The sequence below is a fragment of the Ranitomeya imitator genome, chromosome 1 (assembly GCF_032444005.1).
Source record: "Ranitomeya imitator isolate aRanImi1 chromosome 1, aRanImi1.pri, whole genome shotgun sequence".
NCBI lineage: Eukaryota > Metazoa > Chordata > Amphibia > Anura > Dendrobatidae > Ranitomeya > Ranitomeya imitator.
This window is the reverse complement of record NC_091282.1, coordinates 77,253,408-77,270,991: the sequence shown is the minus strand read 5'-3', so window position 1 is coordinate 77,270,991 and position 17,584 is coordinate 77,253,408. Positions and strand designations below refer to the sequence as shown.

The 17,584-nt window shown below is 42.7% G+C and overlaps 1 protein-coding gene across 2 annotated transcripts in view; it reads left to right on the top strand.

The window, feature by feature from the left end:
• Window positions 1-14,077, top strand: part of LOC138662591 (granzyme A-like) — a 57,609-nt gene extending 43,532 nt beyond the window's left edge. For both annotated transcript variants that reach the window (XM_069748414.1, XM_069748406.1), the window contains exons 3-5: window positions 5,545-5,695; window positions 11,630-11,887; window positions 13,909-14,077. In XM_069748414.1, the coding sequence (XP_069604515.1) occupies window positions 5,545-5,695; window positions 11,630-11,887; window positions 13,909-14,067 (568 nt within the window). In that variant the 3' untranslated portion in view covers window positions 14,068-14,077. The remainder of the gene's footprint in view (window positions 1-5,544; window positions 5,696-11,629; window positions 11,888-13,908) is intronic.
• The last annotated feature ends 3,507 nt before the right edge of the window (window positions 14,078-17,584 follow it).

Genomic DNA, 17,584 nt, shown 5'->3' with positions numbered 1-17,584 from the left:
GCTCTAAACGCACAAAAAAGGTTGATAAGTCTGTTGCCATTAGTACGTTACAGTCTAAGTTCATTCTGTCTGTGACTCTGATTTGCTCATTATCATCCATTTCCGTCGATGCCTATGTAGATTCAGGCGCTGCCCTGAGTCTTATGGATTGGTCATTTGCCAAGCGATGTGGGTTTAGTCTTGAGCCTCTGGAAGTCCCTATTCCTTTGAAGGGAATTGACTCTACACCTTTAGCTATGAATAAACCTCAGTACTGGACACAAGTGACCATGCGTATGACTCCCGTTCATCAGGAGGTGATTCGCTTCCTGGTATTGTATAATTTACATGATGTTCTAGTACTTGGTCTGCCATGGTTACAAACTCATAATCCAGTCCTTGACTGGAAAACAATGTCTGTGTTAAGCTGGGGATGTCAGGGGGTTCATGATGATGCACCTCCGATTTCTATTGCTTCATCTACTCCTTCTGAGGTTCCTGTATTTTTGTCTGATTATCGGGATGTTTTTGAGGAGCCTAAGCTCAGTTCGCTTCCTCCTCACAGGGATTGCGATTGTGCTATAGATTTAATTCCTGGTAGTAAATTTCCTAAAGGTCGTTTGTTCAATCTGTCAGTGCCAGAGCATACTGCTATGCGGGATTATGTTAAGGAGTCCTTGGAAAAGGGACATATCCGTCCATCTTCGTCCCCTTTGGGAGCAGGTTTTTTTTTCGTGGCCAAAAAAGATGGGTCCTTGAGGCCTTGTATAGATTATCGTCTTTTGAATAAGATTACCGTAAAATATCAGTATCCTTTGCCTTTGTTGACTGATTTGTTTGCTCGCATTAAGGGGGCTAAATGATTCACTAAGATTGATCTTCGGGGTGCGTATAATCTTATACGAATAAAGCAAGGTGATGAGTGGAAAACCGCATTTAATACGCCTGAGGGCCATTTTGAGTATTTGGTAATGCCTTTCGGACTTTCTAATGCTCCTTCAGTCTTCCAGTCCTTTATGCACGATATTTTCCGTGAATATCTGGATAAATTTATGATTGTGTATTTGGATGATATTTTGGTTTTTTCTGATGACTGGGAGTCTCATGTTCAGCAGGTCAGGAAGGTGTTTCAGGTCCTGCGGGCTAATTCCTTGTTTGTAAAGGGCTCAAAGTGTCTCTTTGGAGTCCAGAAGATTTCTTTCTTGGGGTATATTTTTTCCCCTTCTACTATTGAGATGGATCCCGTCAAGGTTCGGGCTATTTGTGACTGGACGCAGCCTGCATCTCTTAAGAGTCTGCAGAAGTTCTTGGGCTTTGCTAATTTCTATCGTTGTTTTATAATTAATTTTTCTAGTGTTGTTAAGCCTTTGACGGATTTGACTAAGAAGGGTGCTGATGTTGCTGATTGGTCTCCTGCGGCTGTGGAAGCCTTTCAGGAACTTAAACGCCGGTTTTCTTCTGCTCCTGTGTTGCGTCAGCCTGATGTTTCGCTTCCTTTCCAAGTTGAGGTTGATGCTTCCGAGATTGGAGCGGGGGCGGTTTTGTCACAGAGAAGCTCCGATTGCTCGGTGATGAAGCCATGTGCGTTCTTTTCTAGAAAATGTTCGCCCGCTGAGCGGAATTATGATGTGGGTAATCGGGAACTTTTGGCCATGAAGTGGGCATTTGAGGAGTGGCGTCATTGGCTGGAGGGTGCTAGACATCGTGTGGTTGTCTTGACTGATCACAAAAATCTGATTTACCTTGAGTCTGCCAGGCGTCTGAATCCTAGACAGGCTCGTTGGTCACTGTTTTTCTCTCGTTTCAATTTTGTGGTTTCATACCTGCCAGGTTCAAAGAATGTGAAGGCGGATGCTCTTTCTAGGAGTTTTGTGCCTGACTCCCCTGGAAATTCTGAGCCCACTGGTATCCTTAGGGATGGGGTGATTTTGTCGGCCGTCTTCCCAGACTTGCGACGTGCTTTGCAGGAGTTTCAGGCGGGTAAACCTGATCGTTGTCCGCCTGAGAGACTGTTTGTTCCGGATAGTTGGACCAGCAGAGTCATCTCCGAGGTCCATTCTTCTGCGTTGGCAGGTCATCCTGGAATATTTGGTACTAGAGACTTGGTGGCCAGGTCTTTTTGGTGGCCTTCCTTGTCGAGGGATGTGCGTTCTTTTGTGCAGTCTTGTGAGGTTTGTGCTCGGGCTAAGCCTTGCTGTTCTCGAGCCAGTGGATTGTTGTCACCTTTGCCTATCCCGAAGAGGCCTTGGACGCACATTTCCATGGACTTTATTTCGGATCTCCCTGTCTCTCAAAAAAATGTCTGTCATCTGGGTTGTGTGTGACCGCTTTTCTAAAATGGTTCATCTTGTACCCTTGCCTAAGTTGCCTTCCTCCTCTGAGTTGGTCCCTCTGTTTTTCCAGAACGTGGTTCGTTTGCATGGGATTCCGGAGAACATCGTTTCTGACAGGGGATCCCAGTTTGTGTCTAGATTTTGGCGGACGTTCTGTGCTAAGATGGGCATTGATTTGTCCTTTTCGTCTGCATTCCATCCTCAGACGAATGGCCAGACGGAGCGAACTAATCAGACCTTGGAAACTTATTTGAGGTGTTTTGTTTCTGCTGATCAGGATGACTGGGTCACCTTTTTGCCGCTGGCCGAGTTTGCCCTTAATAATCGGGCTAGTTCTGCTACCTTGGTTTCTCCTTTCTTTTGTAATTCGGGGTTTCATCCTCGTTTTTCCTCTGGTCAGGTGGAGCCTTCTGATTGTCCTGGAGTGGACATGGTGGTGGATGGGTTGCATCGGATTTGGAGTCATGTGGTGGACAATTTGAAGTTGTCCCAGGAGAAGGCTCAGCAGTTTGCTAATCGCCGTCGCCGCGTGGGTCCTCGACTTCGTGTTGAGGACTTGGTGTGGTTGTCTTCTCGTTTTGTTCCTATGAAGGTCTCTTCTCCTAAGTTCAAGCCTCGGTTCATCGGTCCTTATAGGATCTTGGAAATTCTTAACCCTGTGTCGTTTCGTTTGGATCTCCCGGCATCGTTTGCTATTCATAATCTGTTCCATCGGTCGTTGTTGCGGAGGTATGAGGTACCTGTTGTTCCTTCGCTTGAGCCTCCTGCTTCGGTGCTGGTGGAGGGAGAATTGGAGTATGTTGTAGAGAAGATCTTGGATTCTCGTGTTTCCAGACGGAAACTCCAATATTTGGTCAAGTGGAAGGGTTATGGTCAGGAGGATAATTCTTGGGTGGTTGCCTCTGATGTTCATGCTGATGATTTGGTCCGCGCTTTTCATAGGGCTCATCCTGGTCGCCCTGGTGGTTCTCGTGAGGGTTCGGTGCCCCGTCCTCAAGGGGGGGGTACTGTTGTGAGTTCTGTTTTTGGGCTCCCTCTGGTGGTTACTGATGGTACTGGGTGATTTGTGTTCTGCTGTCTCTGGTGTCCACCTGTTCTATTAGGATTTGGGAGTTTCCTATTTAACCGGGCTTTCTTGTCATTTCCCCGCCGGCTATCAAGGTTATCAGAGTGTTTTGTTACCTCAGCTTCTGGCTTCAGTAATCTTCAGGACAAGCTAAGTTTTTGATTTTCTTGTTCCACGTTTTGCTTTATTTTTGTCTTGTCCAGCTTGCATATAATTGTTTCTTTGCTGCTGGTTGCTCTAGTGGGCTGTAATTGCTCCTCATGTTCCATGAGTTGGAACATGAGTTCAAGTAATTACAGGATGGTTTTTTGAAGGGTTTTTTGCTGACCGCGCAGTTTACTTTTGTATCCTCTGCTATCTAGTTTTAGCGGGCCTCGTTTTGCTGAATCTGTTTTCATACTGTGTATGTGCCTTCCTCTCATTTCACCGTCATTATATGTGGGGGGCTGCTATTTCTGTGGGGTATTTCTCTGGAGGCAAGAGAGGTCTGTGTTTCTTCTAATAGGGGAAGTTAGATCTTCGGCTGGTGCGAGACGTCTAGGATCAACGTAGGCACGTTCCCCGGCTATTGTTATTTGTGTGTTCAGGTTTAGGGTCGCGGTCAGCTCGGGTTCCATCACCCTAGAGCTCGTTGGTGCTTGTCCTTTTGTGATTCCCTGCCATTGGAATCATGACACCACCCCACCTCGACGGGATAGTACGTCCGATGTCAGAAAGTGGCTATACAGAAAACAATTGTGGAATTGGACTTTTCTTGCCATTTTACCACACTTTTAATTTTTTTCCTATGTTTTCCAGGACATTATGTGGTAAAATTAATGATATCGTTCAAAAGTACAACTCGTCCCGCAAAAAAAAAAAAAAGCCATCACATGGCCATATTAACTGAAAAATAAAAAGGTTATGGCTCTGGGAGGAAGGGGAGCTGAAAATGGAAACTTAAAAATGGAAAGTTGTGAAGGGGTTAAAGGGAATCTATTAGCAAGTTTTTGCTACACCATCTGAGAGCAGCATGATGTGGGATCGGAGAGCCTGATTACAGCAAAGTTTTATTTACTTTACTGAGTGCTGTAATTTTGATTAAAAACTGTTTTATCTGCTGTAGATCAACCAGTTCTCTGAATGCTGAGCTCCGTATAACCCCTGAGTAGCAACTTTTTGTATTCACTGTGCATAAGCAGAAAGCTGCCAATCAGTTTTGGGGGGCACGGTTGGACTAACTGGCTGCAGACTAAGTATTCCTCTAATGATAATTTTATAAAAACTACACTAAGCAGATTGGTAAGTGAGACAACCCTGGAATCAGAGACTTCTTTGATTGACATTTCTGGTTTTATAAGAGTCAGAGAAGAGCACAACGCAGAATACTGGACCTAAAAGAAACAAGGATTGTTTGGTTTAGAAAAATCTATTTCTAAATATTTGATCAGGGCGTTCTAAGCAAAAAGATAGATATACATCCATGCATTACACAGACGGCCTATGACTTACATTTTTATTTCTCCAGATGGGAAGATGTACAGTGAGTGAACATTGTACTTAAAAGGCACCTGTCAGCAAAAAAAAAGCTATAGTGATAGTTTTCAGGTAATAACAGATTTAAACATGTCTGTGCAGCTGCTGGGAGAAAATGATGCTATATTCTCTCTTCATCTGCTCATTTCCAGCCATTGGGTGATGCCAGGGCAGTAAACATTCAACAATTGCTCCCTATGCTCCTTGACGGATAGCATAGTTGAAACAGAGCAGGATGTCAGTCAAGTAGCAAGAGTAGTGGTTACAGTGCGCTCACTGAGTAAAAAGCGTTGACTGTTCATTGCCCTGGCACCACACCATTGACTGAAAACAAGCAAACACAGGGAGAATATAACTTAATATTCTCCCTGTAGCTGCACTTCCAGTTAGACTGCCACCTGTAGATTACCTCTGTGGCTGCTGGTAAATACATTTTTGTTTTTTTTACACTTAAATTCTCTAGCACATTTGAACTAATCCCCGAGGACTTCAGCATTGAAGCGACCAATGATCACCTTATTTTTCAACGACCCTTTTAAGAAACAAGAATTACAAACAAGTGAACAAACCTATATACGGTGGACATTCTGGATCATATAAATTTGACTGTCTCGAAAATTGTTATTCCATCTTTTCCTTCTTTATATTCAGTCCTGCAGATGAAATTATGATTATTCTTGGAGCCCATTCAAGTAATGAAAATGCTAAAGAAGAAGGGAGGCAGACATTTCATGTTGTGAAGTTATTGAAGCATCCGTATTACGACATTAATACTCTGAAGAATGACATTCTGCTGATGGAAGTAATGATAATACTTGTTTCTGAGAAATATTTTTTAGATTTTATGTATAAATTTTACAATATTTTTTATTAGAAGTGATATTTAGACTAATTTGCATTTTTTTTCTTTTATTAATGGGAGCCTATAAGGATGAATTTCCACATTAAAATAAAGGTATGGCTGCATAGGTGCTGTTACCCTGAGTAAAACCATACCTTGTAGAAAACTGCCCTGCCGCTGCTGAGAAATCTGTAGAATAATGCCATAAGCAAATTTTCTGCCAGTGCTTTGGGGTGTGTCAAAGCACTTCCTGCTCTCCGCCCTCTTTCCTTCTTCCCTGCTCAGCACCTGGTTCATGCGTTTGATTGACAGGCCACTCCAGTCTCATCATCTGCCACCCTTCACCAAAAACTTGCACAACTGAAGTCAGTGCCTGGGATCAGTGTCAGTATGTGAGAACTCGGCAAGTAAAGTCAATCCAATGTAGTGGATTTCTAAACTAAAGGTATAGATTTATTCCAGATAACAGTGCCAATACAGTCATATTTTTAGTTATAGGAAGAAATTCCTCCAAACTGGTTCCCTTTCAAGCAGCTTTTCGAAATCAGAAAATAACTAGATGGGGGGGGGTGAAGGAAGGATTTGTTTTTACCAGTGAAACGTGTAAAATAATTTCATTGTGCTCTTAACACAATGCTAAATATTGCATTGAAAAATCAGGCACACTGCCTTGGAGTCCATAAAGATCAAGGATGCACAACATCTTCTGGTCCAAAGAAAACTCTCAGGCTGAACCAATCCCAAGATCAAAATGAAACTATTATGGAATATTGATAATGTTTGCCATAAATGAATGATAGGATTATAGGTGCCAGTTCCTTTTCCAGAGCTTCCACTTATTACTGAGTATGATGCCCTATTCGGCTCATCAAAGAAGACTAATTCCTTAAAAAATTCTTTATTAAGTATATATTTTTTTAAAACGATAAAAAAAAACAAAAAAATGTGTGAAAACACAGACAGACCAAAAAAAAATAAAAAATAAATAAATATAGAAAAAACACCCAAAGTGAAAAAATAACTAAAAAGTCAGTTGCTGGTCTGTATCCTCAAGTTGAACCAGTGGGGTTACTATTAGATCTATTTGGCCCTAGATTCACCCTAACTGGTCCCCTACCTAACAGTAGATCTTGGAATAAAAATAAGTTTCATAACTGAATGTATTAAAAATAAATGTTCCTGTGCTGAGATCATCTTAAAAATGTGTCCCTGCTGTGTACTGTGCAATTGTAAGGCTACGTTCACACTAGCGTTGTGCGCCGGCAACGCAACGCACAACACACGCAAAAACGCGGCAAAACGCACGCAAAAACGCTGCGTTTTGCGACGCATGCGTTGTTTTTTGCCGAAAATCGGACGCAAGAAAAATGCAACTTGTTGCGTTTTCTTGGTCCGACGCTTGCGGCAAAAAAGACGCATGTGTCGCACAACGCAACTAACAAAAACGCATGCGTCCCCCATGTTAAGTATAGGGGCGCATGACGCGTGCGTCGCCGCTGCGTCGCCCGACGCTAACCCGACGCACACTAGCATAACGCTAGTGTGAACGTTACCTAAGGGTGTGACAGAAGCTGTCATGCGCATCTCCCCCTAATGTCCTTGTGTGTGCCGGTAAGACGTGGTAATGTAAATGATGTTTATGTGTAATGATATGGTTATTATATTGTGTATGGGTTTTTACATCTACTTTGTATGTTTTGTTATTGTGATAAGATTAGGGGAAGATGTAAAGACTAGGATTGGGTGTAGTTTAGTGGGGCACAATAGAGTTGGGAAACTAGAGTGCCAGCATAAGAATAATTAAAATAGGGGAGTTACAGTTTTAGTGGGGGGAGGGCACTGTAGTATGGTTCTAATAGGTTAGGTTATGTCTACATGACATGGAACTTTCCAGCTTGGGAGGAGTTAGTATGTGGTTTGGTGTATCTGAGGGTAGGAGCTTCCAGATTAAGATCAGAGTTGGGGATATAGCAGCAGGATATAGAAGATAAGACATGGGGCTGGAGAAGAGACGGGACCTCCCCAGAGAAGCAGCGTGCGGTGGTCGCTATCAAGTTCAGTGATGCGTCAGGAGATATCCGGGGCCTACAGCCTGAATTAGGCAGAACTATGGGTGCCTATTTCTTCTTCCAAAGGAAGCCAGATGGGAGATTGACTGAAACTAGTGGACTTAAGTGCACGGGAGCTGCAGGGGTAGCAGAAACGTCTTCGAGACTGGAACCAACATCGTTGTTCCTTAGTAAAGTTGAATTGTTGAGGTTGAACTTTGTGTCTGGAATCGTTTATGCCGACTCCGTATCAAGAACTAAAGAAGCAGGATCAGAAAGAAACTCTGTGGCTAAAGTGAGTGTACTATTTACTACCTGAAACACACACACGACAGAACATTCTATTTTCTTTGCGGGGTGCCAGGGTGTGGGAACACAACAGCCCCTCACCATGACTACCACCCTGGTCAACTCTCATAATGGCTGAGTCTGACAGTGCAGGAGCAGGCAAAATACAGGATACAGACAGGACAGCATGGGGTCGCAGCTGAATCTTTCTTTGAGCTAAAACAGGCAGTGAAATGTTTTGCCTCACAAAAGGAATCAGCTGTGATCCCGTGCAATAATGTATGTACACTTTTTTTGCTTTCTCCCCTTCCCAGGAGATGTGGTATGATCAGACCATGTTCCTGCACAGTCAGACACAGCCATTGCACAGTACACAGCAGGAGCACATTTTGTAAGATAATTCTAAGCGGTATGTGTGGAGAAAACCAGGCACTGCTCATCACCTGGCCAATATAGTCCCAACAGTGAAACATGGTGGTGGCAGCATCATGCTATGTGTTTTCAGCTGCAGGGACAGGACGACTGGTTGCAGTTGAAGGAAACATGAATGCGGCGAAGTACACAGATATCCTGGATGAAAACCTCTTCCAGAGTGCTCTGGACCTCAGACTTGGCTGAAGGTTCACCATCCAACAAGACAATGACCCTAATCACACAGCTAAAATAACAAAAGAGTGGCTTCAGAACTACTCTGTGACCATTCTTGACTGGCCCAGCCAGAGCCCTGACCTGAACCCAATTGAGCATCTCTTGAGAGACCCCAAAATGGCGTCCACCAACGTTCACCATCCAACCTGACGGAACTGGAGAGGATCTGCAAGGAAGAATGATAGAGGATCCCCAAATCCAGGTGTGAAAAACTTGTTGCATCATTCCCATGAAGACTGTACTAGCTGAAAAGGTGCTTCTACTCAATACTGAGCAAAGGGTCTGAATACTTATGACCATGTAATATTTCAGTTTTTATTTTTTAATAAATTTGCAAAAATTACTACATTTCTGTTTTTTTCAGTCAAGATGGGGTGCAGAGTACACATTAATGAGAAAAAAATGAACTTTTTTAAATTTACCAAATGGCTGCAATGAATCAAAGAGTGAAAAATTTAAAGGGGTCTGAATACTTTCCGTACCCACTGTATCGATCTATGTAACATAAATACATGTATATATGTGTGTGTCAGTGACTTCTATATATCTATGTATTCTATGTGTATATATCTATAATCTCAGCACAGGAACATCTTTTAAACACATCCAATTGTGGAACTTTATTTTATTCCAAGAGTATTAACTAAAATTTGCATTGCTTGTGGGAAAACCCCTTTAAATGAGATACTGTTACCACGGAGTGCTTCAATGAAGCTACAATGAGGACAGCTGAAGCAGAAACCTAAAGAGATGAACTGGTATATATGTTGGTGTGCATGCGTGTGTAGGAGCATGTTCACACTGGCCACTAAACAGACAAAACCCAAGATATAAACAAATACTGTACAGTAAATAAATGTACAAATGACAATAGTGCATGAAAATAACATAGCATACTTTGTTAACATAATTTTGATCAAAAAAAGGTAAAAGCGATCTCACCATGTCAAGGTGACCCTATTTGGGACAGTCCTAACCTCTAGCATTAAAACCATATTATATATCAATTGACGTAAATGTGAATAAGGGCTGAGAAGGACTGTGACCCTGCTAATGGACACCCCGCCATGGGGAACTATATGAATGTAATGTCCAGCTCAAAGGAAAGGAAGCCCACACCTTTATATGCACAGAGAGCCAAAAAATTGAAGCAAAAACCTAAAGAGATGAACTGGATTATAAGTTAGTGTGGATGCAGCATGTAGGAGCATGTTCAGACTGATCACTAAATAGACGAAACCTAAGAAAAAAACTTAACAGGCAAGTACCCTATAGTAAATAAATAAATTGCAATTGTGCCTAAAAATAATATAGGGTACTTAGTTAACAGAATTTTGAAGTCCAACCCATGAAAGGAAATTTGTCAGCTGGATTTCACACACCAGGCTACTTATATGGGACTGTAGCCCTTTTAAAGATACAGTAAGTCCGACAATACCTTTGCATGTCCAGTCTGTTCATCTGTTACTAAGAAATCAGTGTTTGAATTGATATACAAATGAGGCTGAAGAACTATGGCAGGTCTGAAGCCTCAGTTGCAAAGCCCACCAGGACCGTGGGGTACTCGGGGCCCGGGTCGGACAGTTCTTTAAGGGGTTTCCACGGAAGCAGTGACCCGGTATGTGGCCCTGGGCGCACAATAAAAATTATGAGGGAAAGTTTATAGGAGACTTAACGTGAAGCCACCTGTGGTGTTCGGCAATGGATATGGCTGACGCTGCTTAAGGAGACCGCTGGGGCAGATGGTGATGCAGCTGGGATGGTTCTGCTCCCCACCGGTGGAGCGGGGCCCCAGGGCTACCGATATTGTGGTAAGGGGATCGTGGACGTTGGGGGGCAGGACTGAGGATGCGAGAAATGACTGGAGGACACAAAAGCTGTAGTTTTCTTTACCTTTACTTGATGGCTGAAGGTGCAGTCCAGGGCATGGGTACCAGATGGTAATGGAGATTCAGGCAGCCTGGAAGCAATTTAGGATCCACCTAGCCAGGTGGGTTCAGAGGTCTTCCTACTGCACTGTCCTGCTAAGCCATTGCTGCTATAAGCTCTGCTCAAGTTCCTCTCATTCTCTGGCAGTTAATATAAAATAGTACCTGCATGGCAGGCCGCTTGAGCCTATTACAGGTGTCGCTCCTTCGTGGTGGCTCTTGGCTCTGGAGTGCTGCTGTGTCGCAGGGTGTTAGATGGTCCAGGAGACCTGCAGTCTCCTGCCATCCTGATTTAGCTGTTGGGACTTTAGTACCCGCGCAACCACGGGCTCCAGTGTCCAGTTTCTAGCGCTCAGCTTTGAGGTGAGCTTGTTTATAGATCAACTCCCCAGGTTCTCCTAGACTTCTCTCCTCTCCTCTCACTCTCTCAGACTAAGACTAACTAACTCTGCCTCCAGGCCAGAACTTAGGGAAGCTCCCCTGAAATCAGGTGTTAGAGCTCCCCCTTCTGGTCAGGAGTAAGGAAACTGTGTTGGATGCTGGTGTTACCTGGTAAGGGGACCCCTCCTTGCTTCCAGGCATGATATCTCCCCCTGTGAGGGAGGCAATGCCATTGAGGCAACCGGACTCCTGGGGTGCCATATCAGTCACTCTATTCTCCTACTTGACTGACAAGTCCTTTGCCTGAAGTTGCACAGTATAGAGGCTATCAGTCAAGCTGTAGGAGGTGGAGCTAAGAGGAAAAATGAGCTGGAGTGACAGAGGCTTCAGATCTACAAATAAATAGTTTGGGGGTGAAATCCTGCTGACAGATTCCCTTTAAGGCGCATTTTAAAATTTCCTCTCATCCAACACTCCAAAAAAAACTAACATGTAGAGATTTTTTTCCTTGTAGACGCTTAGGCCAACTATTGCTCATCTGGTAAAAACACCCTAAAAAAGAATGTCATGCTGATGTTGTTAATTACTAACCTCTATTGCAGTTGAACAATACAGCAAACTTTGGAGAATTTGTCCAAAACATTTCTCTACCAGAGACCTTTGAAGATCTTGAAGAAGGGACAGTTTGTGAGACAGCCGGATGGGGATGGACTGGAAGAAAATTTGCTAACTGTCTCATGGAAGTAAATGTCACAATTCTAAACAGAAAATTATGTCAGAGACATTTGAAAAATGCAGTGCCCGTGACCATGAACATGATGTGCACCAACGTGGGGCCCGAAGGACAGGACACCTGTTTTGTAAGTTTCGGAGATATGGTTTTTGGTTTTTTGCAATTACATAATTTTGCAAATACATAAAAATGATATACATATAAGTTCCATTTGATTAGGTAGGGCGAGGGGGTAGGTAGGTCTAGTCCAGGTATGCCATTCAAAAAGGGGAGCCACATGTGGAACATACACCTGTACGTCTGCAATCCAAAGTAAGGCAGGAGTAGAAAACTGGCCACAAAATCCAAGTATTCCCTGTTAGATAAAGGAATGGAAGAAAATACGTAAAAAAAATAATTGTGTAAAGATATAAATATTACCCATCAATAATAGAAAGCAATGACAGACAGACACCAAATAAGTAGTCAGGGTCACGCCACATAGTCATCTCCATAGTCACAAACACAGAGGAATTCTGCCCAGAAATTCTGCAAACTAAATTACGATTTAAAAAAATTCAGCATGAAAATCTGCATTAATATGATGCAATTTGTTTTACATTTTATTACTTGTACTGAAATGTATTCTAGGGCTGCATTCGCAATTGTCGAGAAATACACAGGAATCTGTCACCAGGTTTTTCCCATCTAGTCATTTAACCTGTGAGCAGCATAATGTAGGGGCAGAGACGCTGATTCCAGCAACCACTCATTGGGCTGCTTGCTGTAATATTAATAAACTAACAGTTTTATCAGCAGGAAATTATCACTAGATAACTAGTAAATTTGCTGCCAGGTAGTCCTTCATATTCATGAGCTCTCTTTATCCACGCCCCACCACTGATTGGCAGCTTTCTGCCTATGCAGAGTGTTCACAGAAAGTTGCCAATCAGTGGTGTGGGCGGCGTTATGCACAGCTGAAAAATAAGAGAACTCAGCTCAGTAAGTGACAGATCACTGGAATCGGAGTCTCTGCCCCTACCTGGTGACAGATAAAGGTTCGTATAATAATGCAATGACACCTTATTTGTATTAGTTATATAGATTATTGTACAGTGCAGGGTGTCAAGGTAACAATTCCCTCAATGCAAATCACGAGTGGAAGCTCGGTGCAAAAATTGGAATCCAAATGCAAAACAGATCCTGCCTGTTCTCATGAATACGTATCAACAACTACATTGAAAAATTCAGAATTCGGCCCCACAATGTCACGGATGTGTCAGAGGCTGCAGAACGTTGCACTGCATCTGTCTTCAGAATGTCTCAGCAGTTTGCTTTGCAGACTTCTGCCTGGTCCTTCTGAGGCTAGGACCCAGTGGCCACCTCCCCCGGCTCTAATGGTGACACCTGGATCTAGGTGTTTATAACTCCCAACTTGCTGTTGGGAGTTGCGGGTGATATTTTCTATTTGCACTTCCCTGTTGAGGCTTGGAGCTGTAGCAGTCTGCTAGAGTCCTCTTTGGAGTTTGGAGGGTGTCGGTGTTTCTATCTGAGGCTACTCAAGTTAAGTGTCTCCCTTGTTTCCTTTATCTTAGTTTTCTTTAGTGTTAGTGGGGTTCGAGAAGTGTTTACCCCTAGCTTCCCTAAGCAGGGCTTACCGCTAGGGTCTGGCAAGGATTAGGTATCCTGCTCAGCGATAGGTGAGGAACCTATTTAGGGTCTCTTAGGGCAGACAGGGTGCCCGCTTCCCTAGTGTTGGACCCCCCCTTCTCCTTTTGTGTTGCGCTTAGTCTGTCCTACACTGTGCGTGACACACACCCACTGCTGCATCGGACAGCTTAGGAACACAAATCAAATACCTAATTTAGGGTGCGGTTTTACAGAGTCACATGCTATTTGCTCCCTAGTTCTCAGGAGTCAGGACTGTCCAAAATGGGGATTGCTAACATATTCATGCAACATTTGTACAATGCGGCAGAGGGTCTTATTGGACCTGGAACCACAACCTCTGCACCACTTTCCTGGCAGGAAAGAATATAAAGAAATGTCAGCCCTGAAGACTGTGGAATTGTGAAATTAGCTGAGTACTAAAATGAAAACTTGACCTATAACAGACATGCCATAGAGACAAAAATCACAATGAACATTGTGCAAATTTCTCTTTCACAGGGTGATTCAGGCGGTCCCTTGATATGTAATGGCATCTTCAGAGGAATCCTTTCTTTTGGGACACATCCTTGTGGAATGCGAAACGGAGCAGCTGTGTATACTCGACTAACTGAGGAATATATAAACTGGATCAAGAATAAAATAGAACGTCAGCGCTAATTCATCACCATCCTGTTATTTGTAGCCATTTTATTTGATCATAATCCTAAAATCAAACATGAAGGGATTTAATAAGTCTCATTTACCAATGAACAAGTGTTTGGGGCTACATGATGACCAAAAACATCAGTGCAACTTGTCTGTGAGTTGCTTTCGCGCAACTATTTTAAAGCTGTGATTTTGCTATAAGAAAAATGTCAAATCACAGATAAATTGCCCACGAGCCTGCGATTTCAGTGTAAAGGGACACACATCGCTGAGTAGCCCCGGTACACAGTAAACCTGTTATTAGGTCAAAAGTGCCCGTTTCGCTCTTATTTTATTTCTGTTGCTGTCCTTCTGCATATTCCATTTTTGGTTGTTGTTGTTTTGTTTGTTTTTTTATATCCACCATACGGGTTCAGAGGTTTGGGTCTTCTTATTTAGTGCTAATTTTTATGGTGTCTATCAAGGGCACACTGCTTATAGGGTATTTATGTAGAGCAGCTGGCACTTTTGTGGTGACAGGTCCTCTTTAGAAATTTTTTCAACCCTTTAGCATGTAATCACGTGTGGTTGATTACATTGAAAATGCCACATATGAACCTACGCCTAATTTCCTACATAATACAATTTTTACTATATTTACCTGTAATGTAATCATGCACACGGTCGTAATATACTGTAGATATAATGTTCAGAAACTGCATGGGACCTTACAATACTTCTGAACGCCTCAGATTTCATATACAAATAGCCTATACAGAGAGAAGAGACAAAAGACGTGAAATCTAGTGCCATCTATAAGATATAGAAATCTTAAAAGTCAATTATCAACCGTTTAATGTGCCTTGCCGCATGACTTAACATAAAAAGCCAAACCAGACACTCTATTTCAGACATTCTTGCCCCTCACTAGTGCAAATAAGGAGATCTGATTTGCCTGGGTGAGAGGTCTCTGACAGGAGTAAAATTTCCACTCCAAGCTGATGTAAGGAGACTTATAGGCCATGCACTGCTATACTGGAAACTTAAATATGCAACGTGTCTGCATACGGAGTGCCTGGATTGGCTTATTATCGATTTTTACAATTACTACATTCAATAGGTGATAATAGAGATTCAGTCTTTTTTTTTCTAGAAAGAGGCTTAAAATCTCCATACTCTGGATTTCCACGCCACACAAGAAGAAATATTCCCCCTTAAACACTCAGATTTCATATACATGCATACAGATTCTGCCAGAATTGTTCAAATTGGGCAAGATAAAATAAAAAATCCTCACCTAGGCAGTCAGTCATAGGCTGCCATGGTCACATATGTCAACATGCAATGGGCAAAGCCAAAGGTAAAAGTAATGTTAGCTGTCTAAAGGGTAGAAGAGTTCATCCATACAGGGGCATATCGTCCATAGCGGCTGAGGACGCAACTGCTATGGGGCCCGTGAATCAAGGAGCTTGGTACAGAACATGGGTCGGACTGGGGTGTCTGGGGCTCACAGGGGATATGGATCCTAGAAGCCCACCCTACAGCTATATGCAAATATCTGTAAGTCGTTATCCCCATTATAGGCATAAACTGTAAAACACAGGCAGCTCCTGCACATCTACTGTGCGATCACCATAACCAGGATGTACAATACGGTAGTTTAAATGAAAGGTTCTTTGGTTAAACAAGTTATCACCGATCCACTGGCTCCACAGGATAGGTGATCACTGAGGTCTGACCATGAGAAACTGCACCGATCGGAAGAATGGGGAAGTTTTGTCCCTGACAGGAAACTTATCCCCATTTTAAAATTCAGCAGCAGGTGGGATGTTTAACCGCAGCTCCATTCATTCTCTTTGGGGCTTCCAAAAAAAAAAACAAGTGCAGCGCTCACAGCCACAGAGTGAATGAATGGATCAGTGATCAAGTCGGACATGCCATTCCAATGTAATGGGGATAAAACTTCCACATTCTGACGACTGGGTCCAAGCCTTCAGACCCCCACTTATCCTGTGGAGAGGTGATTATTTTTGTCCTACAGGAAAACCCCTGTAAGTGCATCTCTGCCGCTATGTTCCAAGTATTTAATCACTAATGGAAACAAAGAATCTTCTCCAAATTAATATCAGAGAGAACAGATGACCGCAATACTCAGCACAATCCACTATACCAAGACCATTAATACCACATACAAGGGAGAAATACCACTGCACCATGATCAGACCAAATAGTGACCAAATAATACCACAAACAAGGAACCAATACTGCCACACCATGACCAGACCACATATTACCACCACTTAGTGACCGAATAATACCACATACAAGGAACAAATACGCCACACCATGAACAGACCACATAGTGACCAAACAATACAACATATTACCAGCATATAGGGACTAAATAATACCACATACAAGGTGAAATACCGCTACACCATAACTAGACTACATATTCCACCGCATAGTGGCCTAATAATAAAACATACAGGGACTAAATACCGCCACACAGTGACCGAATACTACAATACTGATCATGAATACAAACCACAATACTAACAACACTGTTATTACCACCAGTGACATTATACACAAGAGCTCTGTATATAGTGTCAGTGTACAGGTAATACAGTGATCAGCAGTGACATTATAAACAGGAGCTCTGTATATAGTGTCAGTGTACAGGTAATACAGTGACCACTAGTGACATTATATGCAGGAGCTCAGTATATAGTGTACAGGTAATACAGTGATCACCAGTGAAATTATACCCAGGTTGTTAGTATATAGTGTCAGTGTACAGGTAATACAGTTATCACCAGTGACATTATACACAGGAGCTCTGTATATAGTGTCAGTGTACAGGGAATACAGTGACCACCAGTGACATTATACACAAGAGCTCAGTATATAGTGTATAAGTAATACAGTGATCACCAGTGACATTATACACAGGAGTTCTGAATATAATGTAAGTCTACAGGTAATACAACCAGTGACATTATACACAGGAGATCTGTATATAGTGTCAGTGTACTTGTAATACAGCGATCACCAGTGGCATTATACACAGGAGCTCTGTATAGTGTCGGCGTACAGGTAATATACAGTGATCACCAGTGTCTTTATACACATGAGCTCTGTATATAATGTCAGTGTGCAGGTAATACAGTGATCACTAGTGACATTATACACATAAGCTCTGCATACAGTGTCAGTGTACAGTTAATACAGTGATCACCAGTGACTGAGCCCCCATATATCTATTTTGGTCCCCCATATATATCCATCTTGGCTCCCCCATATATCCATCATGCCCCCCATATATCTATCTTGACCCTCCATATATATGCATCCTTGCTCCCCCATACATATCCATCCTTGCTCCCTCATATATATCCATCTTGGCTCCCCCATATATAACCATTTTGACTCCCCCATATATATACAGTGGGGCAAAAAAGTATTTAGTCAGTCAGCAATAGTGCAAGTTCCACCACTTAAAAAGATGAGAGGCGCCTGTAATTTACATCATAGGTAGACCTCAACT